Genomic DNA, 21,529 nt, shown 5'->3' with positions numbered 1-21,529 from the left:
CAGGGGGAATGTTACCTTATGATCAGCAAAACTGCAGCTAGACAGTTGTTTTGAGAAGTTCATTAACAGGAACAAGCCATCTTATTTATTTATCTATTTATTTATTTGTGTATTTGGTATCAGAGCAAGATTTAGAAATATGATATCAAATGATAAAAAATGATCCAAGTGAACATGGAGCCACACGAAGCCTTATCTTTTCTTTAATACTGTACAGTAGCTGTGAGTTTTGTTTAGAATAATGCTTCTCTTCCAGTTTTTGTAACAAAGCTATATTACAGCAAAAATATGTTATTTTAAAGAATTTTGCAGATCTGCTTCACTTTAATCTGTCCTTTTAAAAAATACTGATTTTCCAATTAGATGTTTAAATATATTTGAAATTATAACAACAGAAGCCAGCCTGAAGTACAATAAAAAATTAGTTTGCTTTCAATGCATTTTTGCTACACAAACTCACAAATTCAAATGCTAACAGTGTGAGCATATTTCTGGCACACACATAAAAAAATAAAATCACATAATGCATACCCAGATGCTTATTGGTAAGCTATGCTTTTGAATGCTCTGAACAAGGGCCGTGATTCCAAGTAGCAGATAGATTCAGCTCCGGCAGCTGGAGTAGTTACTGCACCAGCTCTCTGCCTTAAGTTACCATCTCTCTACTGCTCCTCGGTTGCCATGGTCCCCAACTCACCAGGCTAACCCAGACTAACTCTCCAGCTAACACAGCCGGCTGCCACGAGTACTTTCTGAGCAGAGAAGAGGGGCACCACACAGCTCTCCCAGCCTCTGGAGGGTAACAGGGCAGGCAACCAGGACACGGGGATAAAACTTCTAGCAGCCAAGGTAGAGCTATCTAGAATTGCAAATCAGAACCCCAAGGTAAACCTCAGTCAGCCTGAATATGCCTACCACTTATTAGTGCAAACCTATGCTCTATGGCTTGCAGTGGCTTGAAAGGAAAAGTGAACCTTTAAAAGTAAAGTGCAGCAAAAATGTCTATGCAGAAACTGCAGTGAGTTTTTAAGTCGATGAGTTCTGGATTAATAAAACATGCCAGTCAAGCCAGATTGTGACCCTCATCATGCAAGAAAAGTCTTTTGGAAACGTCACACTCATACTTTTTTAGCATTGGCTTCTTTCTGGCCATTTCTCGGTTTAGTGGCCTTTTTGGGGCCACTGACCAGTGGGTTGGTGTTCTTGGTTGATGGTTTTGGGGCCCCGCTCCGACCACTGCGCCCTGCATTTTGGTTCTTACTGCGGGCCATTCGCAGCTTTTGTTCTTGCAGCCTCTGTTCCCATCTCTGCGGAAGGGCAGAAAAAGAGGATGAGTTAGACAAAGACATTGCCATACATAATTGCATCTTAAAACTGTCCAGCACCATTGATACCAGTGCTGGTCTTAACATTTTTGTGCTCTATTCTGCAGAGCCATTGATCTCAGTATGTTATAGCTGGCTGTAGTGGGAACCTGACATATTCTTGGGTGGGGGAATTTCTACAATATCAGCTGATGAAAATGAAAACTGCACATCTTGGCTGCATGCTGCATGTGAGCGTGCTTCTCATGCCTTTCCAGAAATCCAGGGAAGTGGGCATCCTGCCATCAAAAAGACAGGATCTGCTCCCAGGGACTCATTTTGCAAAACCATTCTTTGTTGTCTTATTGAAGGTGCTACTTGAGTTTTCCTATGAAAAGTCCGCAATTGTGAATAATGTATCTGCAGCTTTACTCAGTAGCATCCCTGAGAAATTTTGGAAAGCAGTTAGATCAATGAGCCCACCAGACTACCAAACCCCAAAGTGCAGTGGCTAGAAAACAGGTTTTTGAAGAGAGGTTAAGTGGTTAGATGGTCCAAAATATGAAGAGATCCACAACAGTGTGGCAGAGATTGCAGTCTTTCACCTTTAGGAAGAGAAGCACTTGTTTTAAGGATAGTGAGGTAGATAGTAGAAGCTGGAGGGGGTCTCACTTTCCCCTCTAATAATGAACTTTCTTGTCTGAAACAAAGATAGGGGCTTTGCCCAGTGATCAGAGGAAGAGAAAAATGCTCTGCAGCTTTCCTGTTTAGTTTCTCTGCATTGACCTTGTTGCTACTCAGACTCTTGGCCTGGCTAGAGAAGAGACCGGCCATGCTGTGGTTATGTTAACAGATGTGTAGCAGTCTTATGTGGTCCACAGACCGCTAAAAACATTCACTTTAAGCTGTAACTCAAGATAAATGCTGGATGCAAGTCTCCAGAGACAAAAGATGCAAGTCTTTAGAATGAAAGATTGCAACACCTAGCTCCGTGGTGGCTATATTCATGTAGTCAGGGTCATTATACACAACTTTATAAAACAAAAACTATCAGCCAGCATTTAGGTGTGTCCCACTCAGACATGTTTAAATGAGGATTTAATTTATGAAGCTATTAGTATCAGAAGGAAAGATATATGCTTTGAGAAGTAGTTTGTTTTGCAGTCGTGCGTCTATTTTGACTGTCTGGAAATGAATGTCCAATCAGGTTTCAGGACACAATTGGAAATGAAAAAACAGTGTGAGGAGCCCACTAAAACACACTGTCTGCCAGCAACAGGCCATTAAGTTTACAGCTAACGGACTTCAGGAGTCCAAGTCATGTGTCAGTATTCTCCTAAATCCCATCTGGTATCACCTGCAATTGCAATATATTTATTTTTTTTAAAATTAAAGCACAATTTCTTTTTCACACATAGGTTTTACATGAGTAAATGAGGAGAAAGGGGGAATGATAAAAGCATCATACGGTTTCCTGCAAGAAGTTGCTCTGCAATCTAAAAGCTCCTACTGAAGTAAACATGTAACCTTTTTTCTCCTAACATCTATCCATGGGCCATAATTAAAGTCTGTATACCTACATATCTTTAATGCTCTGAAAACTTTTCTGAATCACAGAAATAACTTTCTTTCATCTCTAAAAGTGTGAGGAACCCCTTCTTTCCATTATAAAGAGTTTACAAGCAGGGAGTGATAGCAAGTGAGGGCATCTGCTGCCTCTGCCTCCCAGGTCGCTGTACTATAGATTTTTCCCTCCATATTCCTTGAAAACAGTGAGAGGGTGCTCAATACCTTCAGTGGGTCTTCAGTTGGAAATAGCTGGTGAGAAGTCTGTGTCTCAGGCCTGCAGTCTTTAATGCAGCAAAGCCCATTTATCAGGTGCAGTGGATCTTAACTACTCTTCTTACATAGTGTGTACTATATATTCATCTGCATATCACCTGGCAGTTACTTCACTTAGCAGTGATTATAAAGGAAAGTCCTAGCATAATTATTGTAATGAGAGCTCACACAAAGATCATCCAACATACTACTTAGGGATAGTTTGCAAATAAAATAGAAATAAAATGTTAGAGACTCTAAAATAAAAGACTAAATTTTTCTCATTTTCACTTACGTTTATATGTAAGTATGCATAGAAAAATAGCCTGACTTTTGGAGGTATTAAAATGTTGAAGTGAAAGTAATAATACCCAGAAGTGTTCTACATATCTGAATGTCAAGCAAGATATTCAATGACAGAAAATGCACAAAGATGTTTAACTTTTTATGAAGAATATCAGCATTCTTTTCTTTGATTATATTTACCTTAAATCTTTTGTTTAGTTGATCTTTCCATTTTTCAACTAGACATCCATCAAGAAGCATCAACCTGAAAATTAAGAAATAATACATGTTACATAGAGTTCTGGTTTTGATTCCCAAGATGTCATTCCAGATGAATTTGCACTGGTTGAGGTTGAAACAAACCATTGGATACTGGTACTGATATAGGAAGATGGTCAGAAACATATTTCAGACTTTCAAGAAACAAACAATCAAAAAAAAACCCACCATAAAAGCCATCACTTTCCTTCAGATTTTATGGCCAAAACTACAGCACATAAGTAGTACCGAGAAAACATTTAGAGCCCTCTGTCTTCACCTGCAACTATTCAGTGATGGAAAATTGTCCTGTCTTGATTGCTGTTAGCAAAAAGTGATGAGTTGGGTAACATCTCGTGAAACTGTTTAAATGTCTTTCACATAGATTTCTGCTTATGTCCACTATATATGTTTGTGTTCGTGTGTGTGTGTGTAGAAGAGCAGTTTAAATGAATGCATTTGACTTCTGAGTTGGAAAAAAGCTACGTTTATATGCACCACTTCATACAGCTCCTCTGACAAATGGTAACATTACATAACCACTTATAATTGTCTCCATTAATACTTACAAATACACTAGGATGGTATTATGTATTTGCTACTCATAGTTACTTAATGAGTGTTTTAAAGTGAATTTGGAACATGTATGAGTGTTGCTATTTGTCTAGCAATGAATTCTGGCCAGTTCCTGTATAAAATACTGAGTCTAGATATTATGAAGTGAAGGAAACCAAAGTGTAATTATTAAATAGTATATGCCTTAAAAAGCTTCTGAAGTAGTTTATTCTAAAGCACACCTTCTAAGTCCTAAGCTTGAAACAACTATTTTGTAGAAGAGGGCTGCTGCTGCAGTATCTGTACCTTCTCTACTGCTAATTTTTGTTTGTTTGTTTTGAGATACTGGGCCTTAATATGCCATTGTACAGCATTTTGCTGGTGGGTGAGGTTAACACAGCGCAGTGGGGCCTGACTCCCCAGTGTCCATGAGCAATGATGTCACTCATGGCAGTTCAACAGGAGTACGAAATGCTCCCACGCATAGCCACTAGTCACTGTGCATCCACTTTGCCCGAACACGAACGGGCCACAGTGAGCACAAGCCCTGGAGAACCAAGACCGACATGATCCACATCACCTCTTTGTTTCAAGGAGAGGTTGGAGAATTAATGTACAGGATTGAAGGCATGGCCACAGCACGATGAATGAAACTGTGATATGATGTACACCTGATGCAGCTCCTGCTCAGGTCAAGTTATCGAGTGAAATCCTATTCCTACTGATGGGAAAGGGGTGTTTTGCTATTGACTTTGGGAAGGCTGCAGCTTCCACCCGTTTTGCCTCTGACATGTTTTTAAAAAGCTACTGTAACTCAAAACCTTCCGTTTACATACCACTGAGTTCAACAGGAAACACATATAATAGCTTATGTTTCTTTTGCAAATCCATATAAAATTAAAAACCTCAGTGACCTTGAAAAACCATCACAAAATATTTAGAGATCGGTGTGTTTTCTCCATAGTAGGGGAGAAGCTGATTGGGATCTTTCACTTCTGAAATCTCTTCCCTCTAAGAACCTCCTGAGGGTCTGCTCTGGCAAAGCTCTGCAGCTTAGAGCTCCTCAATAGGTATCTTGGTCATACTTTTTCTGCCTGACCCAGGACATCTCTCTCTAACATAGCCAACGCAAGTAGAGGGCTCTAAATTAATCTCTGTGAAATACTTCCAGATCTGGAGGGCCAAGGTGCTATGTGATAATAAAATACTCATAATAATAAAATGTTTGTGAGCCCATTAGCTCACAAAAAAAAAGTTATGGTAATACAGTATGAGATGACAACTGTTAGAAATACCTGTAAAAGACTTTTAAAATATCATGACTGAAAATATGGATATGGCCCATCAAGCTCTGCATGCAAAAGTTTTATGATACTTAGAGCTGCACATATTCCATTATCAGTCATATGCAAAAATAGCTTGCACATTTTACAAAAAACCTTACCTCCAACCCACAGCACGGAAACCCAGGTACCTATCACACCACAACCTGTCCTGTTGGGATTTGTTGCTACTGGTACCCTTGGGGTGCTAATGGGGATGGGATGTTGCCTTCTGCCTCAAGAACCCAGAAAGAAAAGCATCCTGCGGTGCATCACTCCCTCTGCTCCAGACCAGCATGCTGGATTTCCTTCCATGCCTGGGGCTAGGCTGACTGCCAGAGGCAAGGTCTGGTAAAGTTAGTTTTGTTTTGTCTTTTAATCTTACAGCAGAACTGGCAAGCTGCACTGAGAGTATTTACTTTTCATCTGCCATCCAGGCAGCAGAGCTCCAGTGGCTGCAGCTTTGGCTGGTCCCAGTGCGGTTGTGGGATCAGAAACATCTCACTGATGGCATTGGTCCGAAGTATGGATAGGCCAGCAGAGAAGGCCTGGCCCTGACTGCAGCTGCTCTGTGGGCTCCCTCAGCTCCTGTCCCCTCCCCTGGGGCTAGTAAGGCAGAACTCTGCTTTCCCTTGAGCCACCGCATGGTACTACCAGCACAGACCACCGGGCTCATACCGTATGAAGCATCTCACACCGGTGGCCGGCGGTCCTAAAACATCCTGCCAAACAGCTGGAGGTGCCTCAAGCAGCATGCCACCAGCATCAAACAGTACCGGGGGTTGTGCTCCATCTGTGAGCCAGGTTTTGTAACGCTGCGCTGTGCACTAGAGCTGAGATTAACTACATGGAAAAAGTTAATCACAAAGGTAATTGAAACATGTAGGTATAATATTAACTATAGGCTTGCCAAACAGGCTCATGACCATGAAAGGGAGCTGTGCTGTCCCTCCTTCCCTCCCGCCACAACCAGCAATAACACCTTTCTGAACTGCACAGCGTGTGCTCACCTCGAGCGCCACTCATAGCACATGATGAGGACATCCTGCTTCGGCTGCAGAGGTGGGCACTGGCAAGAGGAATTGGTAAGAAGAGGCACTTGGGACAGAGGAATCGGCATCGAAGACTTCAGAATGTCTTTTACTTCAACCACAGTTGTTATCTCATTGCAGTTCCCCTTTTCCACGCTTTTTACTTTAGCATGAATGACTGCAATTAGAAAAAAAGTGGCATAAGAACAACAAACAGTCTCAGAAACTTAAACACAACCTAAAATTAAATAAAACATATTAAATTGAAAGCTGTTGTTTTGGCTGTGAAACCAGAACTACTTCTCCATGTGTGGGCACATACAGTGGCTTAGAATAACAGAGGCCTGATCCCAATTTGGTTTTCAGCAGGACTGTTGACAACTGTGAAATTAAACATGTGCTTAAATCCCTGCCAGATCAGGCCAAGCAATCTAGACGGGAATCACACGCACAAACAGCTCCTTTGACTCAGCCATGAACAACCCCTCGCATAAATCAGAGCTGTTCTATATCCACGTGTTGCTACTGCCAATTAAGAGATGAATAATTTACCTCACAGACAGTTAACCTGAATCCAGCCTTTGCAATAGCAAAGTCATTTCAGTGCAGGTTGCATCCAGGAACTCAAGTCTTCTCTTGAATGTAAGGAAGAAAGGAGGGTTTGAAACACGTACTAAAAAGCAATGAGGCTTGGATTTTCTGTGATGCACCCAGTTGACACTTTTTAAAATTCTTTTACATCCAGATATGTATCAGTAGTAAGATTCTCATATAAAATACACTCTGAAGAGGGTTCTTCTCATTCTGAACACATGAGCATTCACATTTTTATCTTTTATTGAAGAATCTGCATGTCCACAAGAAGAAAGTCTGCAGATTGCTCTGCGGATGACACCTGACTGACTGTGTGACTCCCTGAGCACCCTGGGGGTATTGTCCACTGTCCTGAAGTGTGCACCAGGTCAGAGAAATGAAGAAAAAATTTTACATGAGGGACTTTGTCTCTAGGAAATTTCAAAATAAGAAGGGTCCTATTATCAGTCACAAAATTCTGTGAAAGAAGAAAGAGAATTTCAGTTTTAGAGACTCACCATCCATTTTCAAGCCTGGTTAAAGCCAAATAGTATTTCAGCTCCTGCATAACATGCACTTTTTGTTTTGTTTTTTTAAATGTTTACCCATAATATTTACAAGAAATTTAGGTGGAATTTTCTTTTCAGCAGTGAATGCCAGTGTTGGCCTTGCACTGTTAGCATAAAAGATATTTGATGCAGGGAGTGATTTATGAAAACATTTTAAAATTATACCTAAGGGTGTAGCTATGGGCTAGTAATCAGCTCTGATGCTCTCAGTTTTGACAACTAAAAGAAGTTCTGACCAGACAGAAATACAATTTGGCTATATATATTACCTTAAAGGATTTCAGGAAACTTTGGTTTTTATTTGCAGCTTGTTCTCCCTTGTCCTGTTTCTCAATCCCTTTTCAATGCGAACGTCTAATTATTTTAGTGGAGGCTGAATAAAAATCTACCAGTCAAAACCAAAATCTTGATTTTGCAAATTCAACAGAATGAAATCCTTCAATCTTTTCTAAATTTTGAATCCCAACACTCCGCTGAAGTCACTGGAATCAGAATTTGTGTGGCTAACACCTGCATTTCATTTCTGAACAGTCATCTTATAGCACTTCTTACTCATGTATTTCAGACAGGTGGGGAAGTTCATTGTCCCACCTGAACACATCCGTATGACATACTGAAAAGGACTAAGGAATTACATAAAAAGAACATATCTCATAAATGTACCAAAATGCCATGACAAGAAAGTATATAATCTCCTTTCTAAGTTAAATGCTCAGTTTGCCTAGTCCCACCAAACTGACTTGGATTTTTTTTCCAGGTACTAATAAAGAAGCAAATAACTACAAACTTACTTTCATTTGATATCAGACAAACAGGAATTGACTGGGTATAATATTCCTATTGCAAAAGAATTGAGTACTTCCCTTGAAGAAACAGCTTCTCTCTGAGAAAAAGCCCATAAAATGCAAAAGACCGTGATATTGCATGTTAAATTAATGGTTAATAGGGATTTTTCTATTGACATTGCAGATATTTAATCCGGTGTTTATTGGATGTTAGCTAGCATTCTTCCTGACTCCTACCATCAGAAAACCCAGCAGTGGGGATGGGAGGGTAGGGAGGACAGGATGAATACTTACCTGTATCGCCAACATATCTTGCAACATAAAAAGCTATTGTCATGCAACATAAAAACTATTGGCCAACTCCTTGCCAGGCTGGTGCCAATTGTCCCTGAATTCGATTAATCTGTGACAGTTTCCCACCAGCCAAAGCTCTGGTGGTGAGTGAAAGGATATACAAATTTGTAAATCACAAAGTTTTACCTTGCTTTGGTCTCATTCACATTTACAAGCTTTATTTAGGTGATAAATCTCTGTTTATTCCACCTGCTGGACAAAAACAGGAGCTGGCAAGAGCACGTTGCCAGACTCATGTTAGATGCAGCTGCGCTTGCTAGACAGACGAGTACAGTAGCAAGCACAGTTTCTGCAGGACGACCTGTTGATCCCAGTGCACACTACTGATATTTCCCTCGGAAAAACGCTACGTGCTTGGGTTCAGAAGGGGAAGCCCAGGCACCCTTGAGTTTTCGGATGGGACCTGGCAGAGGGGGTAAGCATGTAGCGGGCTGCAGAGGGGGCAAAAGGAAGAGGGGAAAACCCTCCCAGACTTACTGTAGCTGTAGTTCTTGGCCAGGTAGGTCGCCAGCGTGGGCTTTGTCTTTTTGCACCTGCATCGCTCTTCGGAGGAAGAGAAGGGGAAGCGGTTAAGGGGTGCAGGAGCGGGGCTGGCAGTGGGGAGGGGGACATGGGGAGGCCCCCTAGGCTCACCCTGGCCTCGGCTCCTGCACTCGGGCTGCGGGGGTCCGTCGGGCACCAGCACGCCCTGCGTGAAATCCGTCCACTTCCCATCTGCAAACAGAGGGCAGCGGAGCCATGGCTCGGGGGGATGCTCGGGGGACATGCTCGGGGGGCACTGGCGGGGGAGGGGGTGGCTCACCCTCGGGCAGGTCGGTGACGATGGCCTCGGGGGAGATGCAGACACCTCGGTCGTAGACGGGGAGGTCGTCGCAGGCCAGGCTGTCGGGCCAGCTGTGGTTGTAGCGGCGCATGATGGGCTCGCAGCCGTCGCGGGCGCGCTGGCAGACGGAGCGGCAGGGCTTGATGGGGTCGTAGAGGAACTCCAGCGTGCAGATGGGGGCGTACATGGCGCAGAGGAAGAAGGGGAGGACCGGGCTGCAGCCGGTGCCCACCAGCTCCTCGTACTGCTCGATGGCCAGGACGGCGTTCTCCTGGGTGCTGTGGTGGAGGTGGTTGGGCATGCGGGTGATGTTCCAGGGCATGGGGCGGCACATGGGGATGCGCACTGCCTCGCACGGCGCGCCCTGCGCCCGCGGGCTCACCCGCAGCCACAGGGACACCGCCACCAAGGCGCGCAGCATCCTCCCCCCCCTCCTCCTCTTCCTTTTCTTCTTCCTCCTCCTCCTCCTCCTCCTCCTCCTCCTCCTCCTCCTCCTCGGCCACCGCCTCCCCGCGGGTCGCGGCGGCCGACGGGCGCAGAGCGGCGCTGACTGCCGGCACCCGACTGCGCTCGGCCATGGAAATCGCGGCACGGGCTTTATACCGGTGGCACGCGTGACGTGGGGCCCGGGGGAGGCCCGGGGGGGACCCGGGGGGGGGACCCGTGTGCGTGTGCGGGCACCGTGACATCAGCGCCACCCGCCCGGAGCATCGGCGGCAGCACCGCGCTCCTCGGGGGGGGGGCGGGGGGCAAAGCAAAGCAAAGGCATTTTTTTTTTTTTGGGGGGGGGGGGTCGTGGGCCGGACCCCATCTCCTGGGGGGCTGATCCTGCCTTCCCCCAAAAGACATGGCGCAGAAACTTTATATATATATATATATAATTATTATTAATTTTTTTCTTTGGACAGACGCGGTGCTAGCTGCCGTCTAGGGGGTTGTGGGGGTAGCCCCGGGATTGGGCACGCGGGGGGGAGGAGGGGGATAGTGTTCACTTTTTGTTCTCTTTACTCGGGATGGGGGCCAGCCGCCCCCATCTCCCTTCTATGTCGTCGAGAAGTGACTCGCCCCCTGCCCCCCGTCTCCCCGGGGTGACGGAGCCGTGTTGTGAGGGGGGCCTGGGGGCAGCGGGGAGAGATGCTGGCGCTTGGTCTCCCACGACGGCAGGTGCCACCTCGGCCGCCAGCAGGCGATGTTGAGGAAGGGGGGAGGAATAATTTTGGGAAGGGGGGGTGGTAGGCTGCAGCCATGCGGGTTTGGAGGCGGGCCGCCCCCGCCCCTCCTCGCGCCCGCCCCCCTCCTTCAACCCCCCCCCCCGCCGTTCCCGCGGCGGCGGAGCCATGGCGCTTCCCGTGCCGGTGCCGGTGCTGGTGCTAGTGCTGGGGGGGCTCCTGGCGGGCGGCGGGGCCGGGGCCGGGCCGTGCCAGGCGCCGGGGCAGTGGGAAGGGCGCACCGTGTTCTACCGGCACGGCACGGGCCGCATCACCAGGGCGGCCGTCTCCTACGACGGCCCCAACCAGCGCCTCCGCATCCTGGAGGAGAGGAAGGCGCTCATCCCCTGCAAGAAGTAGGTGGTCAGAGGGGTGGGAGCGGGTGGCCCCTGGGCAGGGGGAAGGGGGACGCTGCACCCTCCCGAGGCTCGGGGCGATGCGGGGATGCCGGGGGGGCGGCCCCGGGGGGCGGCATGGCCGCGGCAGAACGGGGGAGCGAGGGAGCTGCCGCCCTGCGCTGGGCAGGAGAGAGCCCGGCACCCGCACGGCTGGCGTCTGGGGAGGTACAGGCTGGCAGCAGGCCTGCAGCCTGCCTGCTGCACAGATGCTGCTCTCCACAGCTGCTTTCTTCCCCTCCTCCCCCTCGTCCCCCTCCTCCCCCTCGTCCCCCTCCTCCTCCTCCTCCTCCTCCTCCTCCTCCTCCTCCTCCTCCTCCTCCTCCTTCTCCTTCTCCTTCTCCTTCTTTTATTATTATTATTAATATTATTATTATTATTATTATTATTACTTGAAATGAAGCAGAAAAAATAAAATATATCCCCAAAATGCACAGTAAAATGTGGAAAGATCACCCTCAGATCCATGAATAATGTCGGGAGGGGGGGTAGTTCTAGCTCAGTAATTTGCTGACAAGTTTGAGTCATGTTTTTCTCTGGTCATTCCCTGTTCCTACAAATGCTAAGTCAGCACAGCGAGGGCACCTCCGTTACCTGTGGCACAGGGGCTCACCCATGTTACACAGGGGCTCGCCCACGTTGCTCAGGGGCTCGCCCACGTTGCTCAGGGGCTCACCCACGTTGTACAAGGGCTTGCCCATGTTACACAGAGGCTCAATCACGCTGCGCAGGCTGCCCAGCGCCAGAAGACCTCACTGTTCATAGCTAGTGCTGATTGTGTCTACTAACACAACAGAATCACTCCTTCATCTTGCATTTCTTGATTCGATGGAAAATAAGTGCAGGAAAACGCCGGCTGAAGAAGGGTCTGTGTCTCCCCAGCCTGCCAAGCCCAGGCCCTGGCAAGAAGATGCGATCCGGCCAGCGAGGCCTACGGAGGTGCCGAGTGTCAGTCACGCATAGACACCACGTCGAGACATACCTGCTGCTGTGAGGCAGCCACTCCGCCTCTCCCACCTAAAAATTGCTCAAATAATAGTGCATCATAACTGGGGATGAGTAAACTAAGGTGAAGACCAATCTAGAAATGCTGTGTCATCCAGCCCAAAAGTTCTCTGCTATTGAGAGATCAATACTCCTTTTTGCTCCTGACTTAGTTCCTGCCAATAATCGACTCCTTGCTAACATCATATAGTCAGTGTTTTAATCTTTCTGAAGCATGTGCTCCCCCTCAGTCCTTTCTCCGACAGTCTCAAAACAGGCTCTAGAAACAGTTTTATATGAGTCCTGTGGTAAAGGTTCACTTCCCCTCATTGTGATTTTTTGTTTTTCTTTATTACTATTTTAAATAGGAGCCATATGAAGAATGTTACAGGTAACCTACGGTGGTTTGTTGGTGGTATGCTAACATACAAAATACAGTCTGATGTTGCCCATGCTCATAGTCTCTTTCTTTGAGAAGTCCCGGGTTGACCTGCACATTTGACAAGTGTAAAACTGCTCTACAAAGCCCAATGCAACTCTTTTCTAGCTCCTAAGCTGTACTGAGCTCATTTCTTTAAGCATATGTTTGCTTTATTTGAAGACTTTATTTTAAGATTGAACAATTATTTTACATTTTCCACCCAGGGTCAGATTTTGGCTTTTGCCAAGATCTGCTCTTTTTACGTTTTTGGTAAATATTTTCTCTGGACTCAGTTCTGTCTGGGCTGATAGTGCTAGAGAGAGGCACAGTGTGGGCAGGTGCACTGGATGCGTCCTGCTGTTGGTTTTGCCTGCATTAATTTTTTGTTGTAGACAATTTCTGACCTCAGGCATCCCAGCTGTTCCTGGGCTGACCGTGTTTTCTGCCATCCAAGACCGGAGGGTGGTTTTGTTATGAGAGCAGCTTGTGTCTGCTAAGGGTGTGACCCAGCTTCCATTGAAGTCAACGGAAGGACTCCCATTGATTTCAGTGTGTGCTGGATCAGGTCTGGGGCTGTGATCACGACTTCATTTCACATTGGACACAGTGAGTCATAAACTGAAGCCTTCAGAAGTTAAAGGCAAGGGGATTTATCCTGCCTTTTAAGAAAAAACCTCTCTTCCACTCTGCTTTGACGTTGGCAAGAAAAGGATAATTACGCTGGGCAGTGACTACAAAAGCAGCAAGAAAAATAGTGCTATCTTGGTCTCAGGGGGAATTTCAGTCTAAATTCTCACAAACAGACGCATTTGCTCCTATCAGATGTAACTTCAGTGTTGGCCAAAGACCAAATTTTTATAGAAAGCATTTTCTGAATCTTACAAATGTGGGCCGTAATCAGACACAGCCTCATTGAAGTTGGTTGACTGAGGTTAATCAGGGACACAAAGATCTGCCTGTATGAAGTGGCTTGCAGGCTCCTAACCACAAGAAAACTGAAAACGTTCAGTTTTCTTTGTAGGTATATGTTTCTAATTCATGTCATTTGCTGTGTGGCATTTTCATACCTACATCTACACGGTGTTTTGATTAAACTCCTGAAAGTAACCGTAAGGTAGATCGCCCACCACTGCTTCATTAACATCACTTCTTTACTCACCAGTCATCACATGGGCACCTGAGATCCCCTTGCTCTGTTGGTAAAGGCTGTCCTCTCCCCATCCGGCCAGCTGCAGCCTTGTCACCACCCATCTGAACAGCCACCATCCTCATGGGAGAACACAGCGATGAAAGACATTGCCAATGGCATGAGTCTTTGTGGGTAACACTGCTAACTGCTTGTGCTTCTTAGAGCGAAAAAAACTACTGACTGTGATCTTAGGCTGAGATTTTTATAGGAGAACCCATTCTGGTTGGATTCATTTCTAAATTTTCTTTTTCACTTCTTTTACAGCACCAGCCTTAGCTACACTCTGCATCTCTCTATTCACCTTACATTTTCTCCAGTGTACCTTGCCCTACTACTTCTTTCCCCTTTATGATCAAAATTTGGGGCATAGACGAGGAGAGCAGGGACAGTCTTCTCTTCTGGTTTTCTGAAGCACCCAGCAGGAAAAAAGAAAAGAAAACAAATGGAGATTTTATTGAGCAGAAATTGCCTTTTCCTGTTTGGAAGAGGTCATGCCAGTTGGGTTATTATATGTGATGTGATATGAGAGTACTCGGAACAGATCTGTAGAACTCTTAGGGCAGAGCTGTGTAACATTACCCGTTAAACACAGGAGGTGTTTTTTAATCCTTTATTTCCTACTGCATGGAGTTGCTTCCTCATGTGTCCTCTGTGTGTCAATCTTTCCTTGCTCCTGTTCAAGATGGCCGTCATCGCTGAACACTTCACCGAATAGGTAGCAGTCATCAGCACAGTTTTGCTGTTGTTGTGTCAGGTGTTTGTGTTGTTATAAGGTAATGTCTTCCTTTGTGTTCAGATTTGAGTGTGACATCAGTGCAAACTGCTTTAAGCCCTGCCACTGTCAAGGTCTAAACCCCAAATCCCATTGACTGCAGTGTGGCAAGTTTTGTTCCTCCAGAATGCCACACGTCCTGCATCACTTTTTTTTTTTTTTTTTTTTTTTTGAGAAACAGAGCAAGAAACATACATCCTGGCACTGCTGAAGCCACTCAAGAGGTAGTAGTACTCGGTTATGAAGGAAGGAAGGCATGAGGTGGGGAGGGAGCAAAAAACCATGCAGGTGTTTTTGAGGGTTGGGGTGTTATATGTTGTGTTCATGGAGTTTCACCCTTAGCTTCCATATTATTTTTTGCAGAGTGATATTCAGAGGAGACACAGTAACACGTTGTCCTGTAAGACGTGGCGATGGTGAGGAAGAAGGTTTTCCACGTGATCAGCAACGTCACTAGGAGGAAAAAAATTAATTTATCTCTTCTATGAGTGTCTTCTAACAGGAATTTCCATGAGACATTTGCATTTGTTATGCAGTGTGCAGCACGTAGGGATGCTTGCACATTTGAGATTGTGAGGTTTGTTTTCCTAACAGCCATAACTGCAGAGTAGGAAAAAACAACAACAAAACCAAACCAAACCAAACCAAACAAATCAGCCCAAAGATATTATATCAGTGTTTGTTTAAAAATAGAGCTGCATGGTGGTAATTTCCTCAGTTTTGATTGTAGTTGCAAAAGACAGGCTCAGCTATGAACAGGATTAACTCCTTCACTCTGCAGCAAAAGCTGCTAGTGCAATAGAGGAGTGATGAAGCTGTGTTTAGAGAACTACATCCATCATTCCTGCAGGGTGTTTGTGTACATGTGTCAATCCTTGTCCTGGACTGAAGAGAAGCACTGTCTGGTCAGGTGCAAATATAAGAGCATTCGTCAGGAGAAGAGGTGATGACTTTTGAGAATAAACAGCATGTGAGCACATGTGTCTGACTTATCTCAAGCTACTTCTTAGTTGTTTTAGGATGTGTGATTGTAAAGGAAAAAACAGTGGTGTCTGACCTATTAAAATCATATAATCCATCCATTCTGTGGTCATTATGATGACTCAACAGGCTAAGTATTGTGCTACACTGAGCGACTGCAAATTTGTTTCCCAGACTTGGTTTTGGGAGTGGTTTCTGCAGCTTAACGTTTAGGGGAATGAACCATGGTCATGGGTAAAATTTTCAAAATTGGCCAAATGACTTGGGAACCCAAACCCCATTTTTTAAGATTATGTAGAATATGCAGACTTCTCAGACCCTTAATTTGCAGTGAAACATAGAACTGAGTTTTCAGCAGTTTCTCTATATCTAATGTGCATTCTTGGGATCTAAAATGCTTCATAAGCTGATGTGGATGTAACACGCACATACTTACATGTGCACTCACTTTTGAGAATAAGAACTAAGGGAAGGTACTCAGACCTCTGTAGTTTACTTTCCTCCCATGTGTGTCTGATTCTTTCAGGTGCCTCCTGCGGGTAACAGGTATGAGTTTGGAGAAGCAAGCACCAGAAAGCTGCTGTGATGCATGGGGTTGGTGGCTGGATGCTGGGCAGCAGTAACTGGGCAGGTGCTAGTGAGAGCTGTCTGCCTTTGGGGCACAGAGGGTTGGCTGTTCAAGCCCTAACCTTTGCCTTCCTAGCGTGAGTTGATTTCCAAATTGGTTTACTGAGTCCCTCAGTGATGCTCCCTGCCAAGGCAGCCAGTTCCCTGGAGGAGACCGATTCTCAAAGAGGGGGCCGTGGTCTGGGGGGGACTGCACAGAGGATCATCTCGCCTGGACTTTACCTTCTGCTTGGTTCTGTCTATGAGAGGCAAGAGACATTTTCTTTTTGAAGTTCTCAGTCTTACTGGAGTTTGGCCAGGCTATACAGCTCAGGGAGGCAGTGAAGCTCCTTGCCTTCATTGTTACAGTTGGGCTGGGTGGAAAGAGGTGAAAACGCCGTTCAGAGGAGGAGGGTGAATGTCTTCAGGCATTGAGCAGCAAGTGGACTGTGTCAAAGGAAGCTGGGAGCTGTTGGCTTAGCAATGGTTTTGCTGTCTTCTATTTTATGCTTTTCATAACTTCCTTGGCCTGTAACATCTGTGTCAGAGTTGTGTAAAAAGAAAAGGAAAACCAAGGATAACTGAGTTAAGAATAAAGCAGTTCCACTGCTTGAGATGCCACACTTGGTGTGGCATAGTGCTCTCAAAACCCTTCTTTCTGCTCTGTATTCTGGAGCAGTTACGTACTGTACCAAAACACACCACTAGCCCCTGCTGCAAAAAATAAACTCTCTCTTAAATTTGAAAGACCAGGATCCAAAACCCTTTAAAGCTGGAAAGAAAATGTAGATAGCCAGTGTCCAGCGATCTCAAACTGATAATTTGACAGGGTGCTGGTCAGTGTGTTTAGAAACTGCTGTCAAACATTCAGTGGGGTCATTGATACCCATCAGTTATAAATGCTGTTGACCAGATGTTCTTAAAAAAATAGAGTTCCTCATGATGAGGTTTTGTTTTTCTAAAAAACATCGTTAAATGATAGCCACTGGCATGATACTGCTGTTGATAATAGTGGATATTGGCCTCTGCCTTTTATCCATCTAAACCTTTAAAGTTATGGGAATGCTTCGTCCTTCTTATCACATCATCCTTGTCTATTTGAACTCTGTGGGGTAAAGTGTGTTTGCACTGTCCAGGACATTGAAATTTATGGCTTGTTTTATAATATTGGATGTAACAGAAAAACTTAAAAACTTAAAGCTACACGAGGATGACACTGAAGATGTTATACACCTACATTTCTGGAACTCAAATCAGAGGACCAGAGTTTTCACAAGATAAATCACTGTCATTTTTATTCAGGGATTTTATTTTATTGTATTGCTTTTTTTTTTTTCCTCTTTTTTTTTCTAGAGAGTTAGAGTGCAAATGAATTTATAGAGAGAGAGATTCGAGTTCATAATTTGTTCTGTGCTCACAGACAGCATGCAAACAGATGATGGTGACGTGACTGCACAGCTAAATAAACACGATGAAAGGAATCTTTATATTCATGATCTTAATTTGGGCTCTATTCATCTTGAGGCCTGATGTAATTCAGATGGCACGACTGGCAACATCACACCTATTCTCCCAGGACCAAATGCCATTTGTCTGAAAAAGCATCTTCTTTAAAGGATACACCCATAGCCTTCTCATATACAGAAGATCTTTTACTGTTGTGAGCTGAGAAAAAATTGACTGTACGTTGATTTCAGAGAAATCAGAGGGGAAAAATGTCACGGTGTGTGACATGATGGGGATTTAGAGCACAACTTCTTCCTAGTGATGTGTATCCATCAGTTTCTTTTGTGGCCGCTACTAGGCTGAGGGGTAGGTGCATGCCTGGGCTCCCACATTGCAGGGTGAGGGAGTTTGCTCCAGTATAAAGTGGCTGGGGCACGGTCCTGGGATTAGGACTTAGGAGATACTGCTGCCTCTGGGAATTTGGAGAAAGAGCCATAAGAGCTGAGGACACACTGATTTTTTCAATCCCATGGTAGGTCTTCCATATGCAAAGGATCTGTATTTTCCTTGATGTACCAGAAAGAGAAGGGTTTTACATGTTCGGTTAACAGGAAAAAGATCTTTACATGACTTTTTGTTTACTTTTGTAACTCAAGGTTGAAAGCTTAGTGAAGTCAATGAGAATTTTGCGTTTGGCACAAGGATCTCATCCCAGGACTGTATGTTAGATGCACATCTGTAACGTATGTGGGAGGTATATACAAGAAATACATTTCTCCGTTTCCAGTTCAAACAGCCTCAATTCCTGAGGTTGGTCCACACTGCCAAAAATGAAACCATCATTCACTCTCCAGCCTTATAGATGACAGCAATGGTAAAACTGTGGTGGACAGCTTTCAGTATTGTGTCATCTGAGTGGAATTGGGAGATGTGGTGATAAAACCTGTGCCTCTGAATCTGGTCCACACCCTGCCTCTGCCAGCACTTCCAGGGATGAATTTTGGTAGGCAATTGCCAGTTAGAGGAGATAAAGTGATCAGGAAAGGAGGCAGAATGTTTGAATTACAAAAACAAAAGACTTCCCTCTCCTCCGCCTTTTTTTTTTGTTTACCTTCCCTGCATTTCATTTTTCAGTCCATTTGCTCACTAATGTACCTAATTTTCATGATATTATCCTATTGCTGTTGATTGGTTAGCATTGCTATTGATTTGTTCATGTGATGAGAACTTAAGAGAATTTTCTCCAGCTAAAGACTGTTTTGTTTTACATATCAACAGGTTTGGCCATTTAGTAACTGTGGGGGACAGGTTTTCAGCTGGAGGAAGTTTTCATAGACAAGTGAAGTCAGTGAAATGGTAGTCATTTATGCTGTTAACTGCATGCAGGTCATGAGAGAGCCTTTTTTCATGCCTATCACGCTAGGCCTGCCTTCTGTTTCCATATGACCTGTGGCCATCCGGCCAGTGATGTTTGGGCTGTAGGTGTGTGTAGCTGCAGCAACAGAAGTCCAGCTCCTCACCTGCATGCTGCTCAGCTCCAGAGCTTTCTTCAGAGGACCTTCAGCTTGGCCTTCCCTGTAAATTTGCAAGGAATTGCTCGCTTGCATCTTGCTGAGCTCTCCCTCTCAAGGTATTTTTTTACCTGTTGCTCTTCTTTACTTGAAGGGGAAATTATTTCCTTCTTCAGAGTGTTTTTCAAGTATGGTATAGTGTCTGGCACACTGGGGAAGGGTGATGTCTGTGTGGAACAGGGCCACATTGTGCAACATTTTGGCTCTCTTAGAATAAGGAGCATTATGCATGGTACTGCATAACCTGAAGTAGCACCAGGCAGTGAAAATTGTCCTCATTACTGCCAAACAGACCTGTTTGTTTAAGTCTGTTTTTGTTTACTGCCTTATTTTTATGGCCCTGAGGGAGATGCATGTGTGTTGAGAAGAGATATTAGGTTCCATAGCAAACTGTGTCCTTCCATGGCTTTTTTTTCCAATAGCATGATTGCTCTCTGATACCTGAGAGTCATAGGTCAAGGACAGGATTTTCTGCCAAGAGTTCATTCCTGTGCATGAAAGAACAGGAGATTCAACGTGTGAGACAATCCTTGTGTTCAGTAGTGTATAAGTTTCCAGAGTTTGTACCTTTTATACTTTTATACGCAAGAGTAAATTAGGGGTTTTCAACAGCAGCACAACTGTCCTTGTCCAAAAACTAATTTATGACAGGTGGTAGTGAAAAAGAAAGAATCACTTGTTTCTGTCTGAACTTTTACTTGTTTTCATTTTTTTATAAATATAGATCCTTGACAAACATTTATTTGAGAATCAATTTAATCATTTTTTGAAGGTTACGCTTACACATCTGGCTTTATGTCCCATTTGATTATTAAAAGAAACTTCCTTATGCCACAAAAAAGTGAACAAGGTAATAGTATTTTTTGGAATTCTTTCTTTTGCACTGAGAATTTTCTTAGTAGTATTCATAATAGTCAATAGGGTTGCTTCTATAGCTTAGCAATGGGCATATTTTTGCTATTTCAAATTTTCTTTTCAGATTTTCATGATTTTCTGAATTTCTGGCATCAGAACATGAATTTGGCAGGCACTTTTTTTTTTGTAGAGTACTCATACGGTAGTCATTACAGTTCTTCAATCTTTGGCTATTAAGATTTCACATTCCTCGGGAGCTACTTAGCTGTTAATTCTGTGAAAGCCTATATTATCCTTTTCATTCCTTATGAAATGAAATTTACTCTTTCTTTCTATCATTATTATGTGGGCCAAATCCAGCCCAGAGGGGCTGTCTTTCCCAGCTGAATAGCTCCATGCTGCTTCCATAGTTGTCTGGCAATGCTGTATTGGGAAAGTAGTGTAAAAGTCAATGGTTATATGTGCAGATGCCACACATGTGTATAGCATATTTCTTTTGCGTATAAAACAATTCAGTGTTTAGTTATTTTTTAATATTATTAATTTCTTGTCTGTCAAAAAAAAAAGAGGACTTCAGTGGTTAAGATCTGGATTATCAGATATCATTGGTATAATAAGGTACCAAATCAATCTAAATCTGGAGCTCTCTCTGGATGTTTTTGTAAATAAGAAATACTATGTTTCAAAACGTAATGGAGATATGTGTGGAACTGTATAACTGGCTGATTCAACCCTTATGTCTCCAAGGAGCCATCTAAAAGCTGCAGGATACAGAGGAACATCAGATTTGTAGAATTATTGAAGTAGTAGTGAAAATCTTCATTGCTGCCTTCTTTTGGATCTTATGAAGTTCCAACCCAGTGAAGCAATTTTCCTCTAGCTCCCCCCTAAATTATAAGTAAAAGCAATCTATTCATCGTAGTTGAAATTGTCTTTTAGAGTGAAATATTCAAGCAGTTGTTAACTCTTAAGTTCATTAAACTTCTTTGTCCTTCTCAGCTGGAAGGTAGCTTTGCGTGCTTACTGGGTATTTTACTTTCTAAAAGTAGTATGTATCTGGAGGATAATTCATAATGAAACGTGATATTGTGACTGATAGCAAAACGATGTAGAAGACCAAGATTACCACATGCATTGCAACATCACATATTAAGGCCAGTTACGATGAACCTTATTTCTTTGCTCCATTTAAAAAATAACATTGTAATGAGGCCCTGCATATTTACCTTTTGGTCAGTTGAATAGTTCAGAAGTGATGCATTCCATAAATGGCTTCACTGATTCTTGTTGGTTGACTTCTTGTGCAGTCAAGTGCTCTTCAGAATCTGCTTCTTTATAGCTATTGCCAAATATTATTTCATATTTTTGAGTGTATGTTCAAAACACATTGTCAGCATCTTCACTGAAGTTAGCAGTAAAGC

General features: G+C 44.0%; 2 protein-coding genes across 3 annotated transcripts in view; one reads left to right on the top strand and one right to left on the bottom strand.

The window, feature by feature from the left end:
• Positions 1-79: 79 nt before the first annotated feature.
• On the bottom strand, positions 80-10,322 carry SFRP4 (secreted frizzled related protein 4). 2 transcript variants are annotated; one of them, XM_083825846.1, is made up of 6 exons: positions 9,660-10,309; positions 9,491-9,571; positions 9,335-9,400; positions 6,556-6,754; positions 3,612-3,675; positions 80-1,307 (listed from the first exon to the last, which is right to left on the bottom strand). In XM_083825846.1, the coding sequence occupies exons 1-6, from the start codon at positions 10,099-10,101 to the stop codon at positions 1,119-1,121; spliced, it is 1,041 nt and encodes a 346-aa protein (XP_083681972.1). In that variant the 5' UTR covers positions 10,102-10,309; the 3' UTR covers positions 80-1,118. The 2 variants fall into 2 exon arrangements, with proteins under 2 accessions (XP_083681972.1, XP_083681973.1); XM_083825847.1 differs by lacking the exons at positions 9,335-9,400; positions 9,491-9,571 and having other exon boundaries at positions 9,660-10,322.
• A 650-nt stretch (positions 10,323-10,972) lies between these two features.
• Positions 10,973-21,529, top strand: part of EPDR1 (ependymin related 1) — a 33,575-nt gene continuing 23,018 nt past the window's right edge. Inside the window, exon 1 of the mRNA XM_083825854.1 lies at positions 10,973-11,244. Coding sequence (XP_083681980.1) covers positions 11,018-11,244 — 227 coding nt within the window. The 5' untranslated portion in view covers positions 10,973-11,017. The remainder of the gene's footprint in view (positions 11,245-21,529) is intronic.

The sequence above is a fragment of the Anser anser genome (assembly GCF_964211835.1).
Source record: "Anser anser genome assembly, chromosome: 2".
Classification (NCBI taxonomy): Eukaryota; Metazoa; Chordata; class Aves; order Anseriformes; family Anatidae; genus Anser; species Anser anser.
This window is presented reverse-complemented; position numbering and strand designations above follow the sequence as displayed.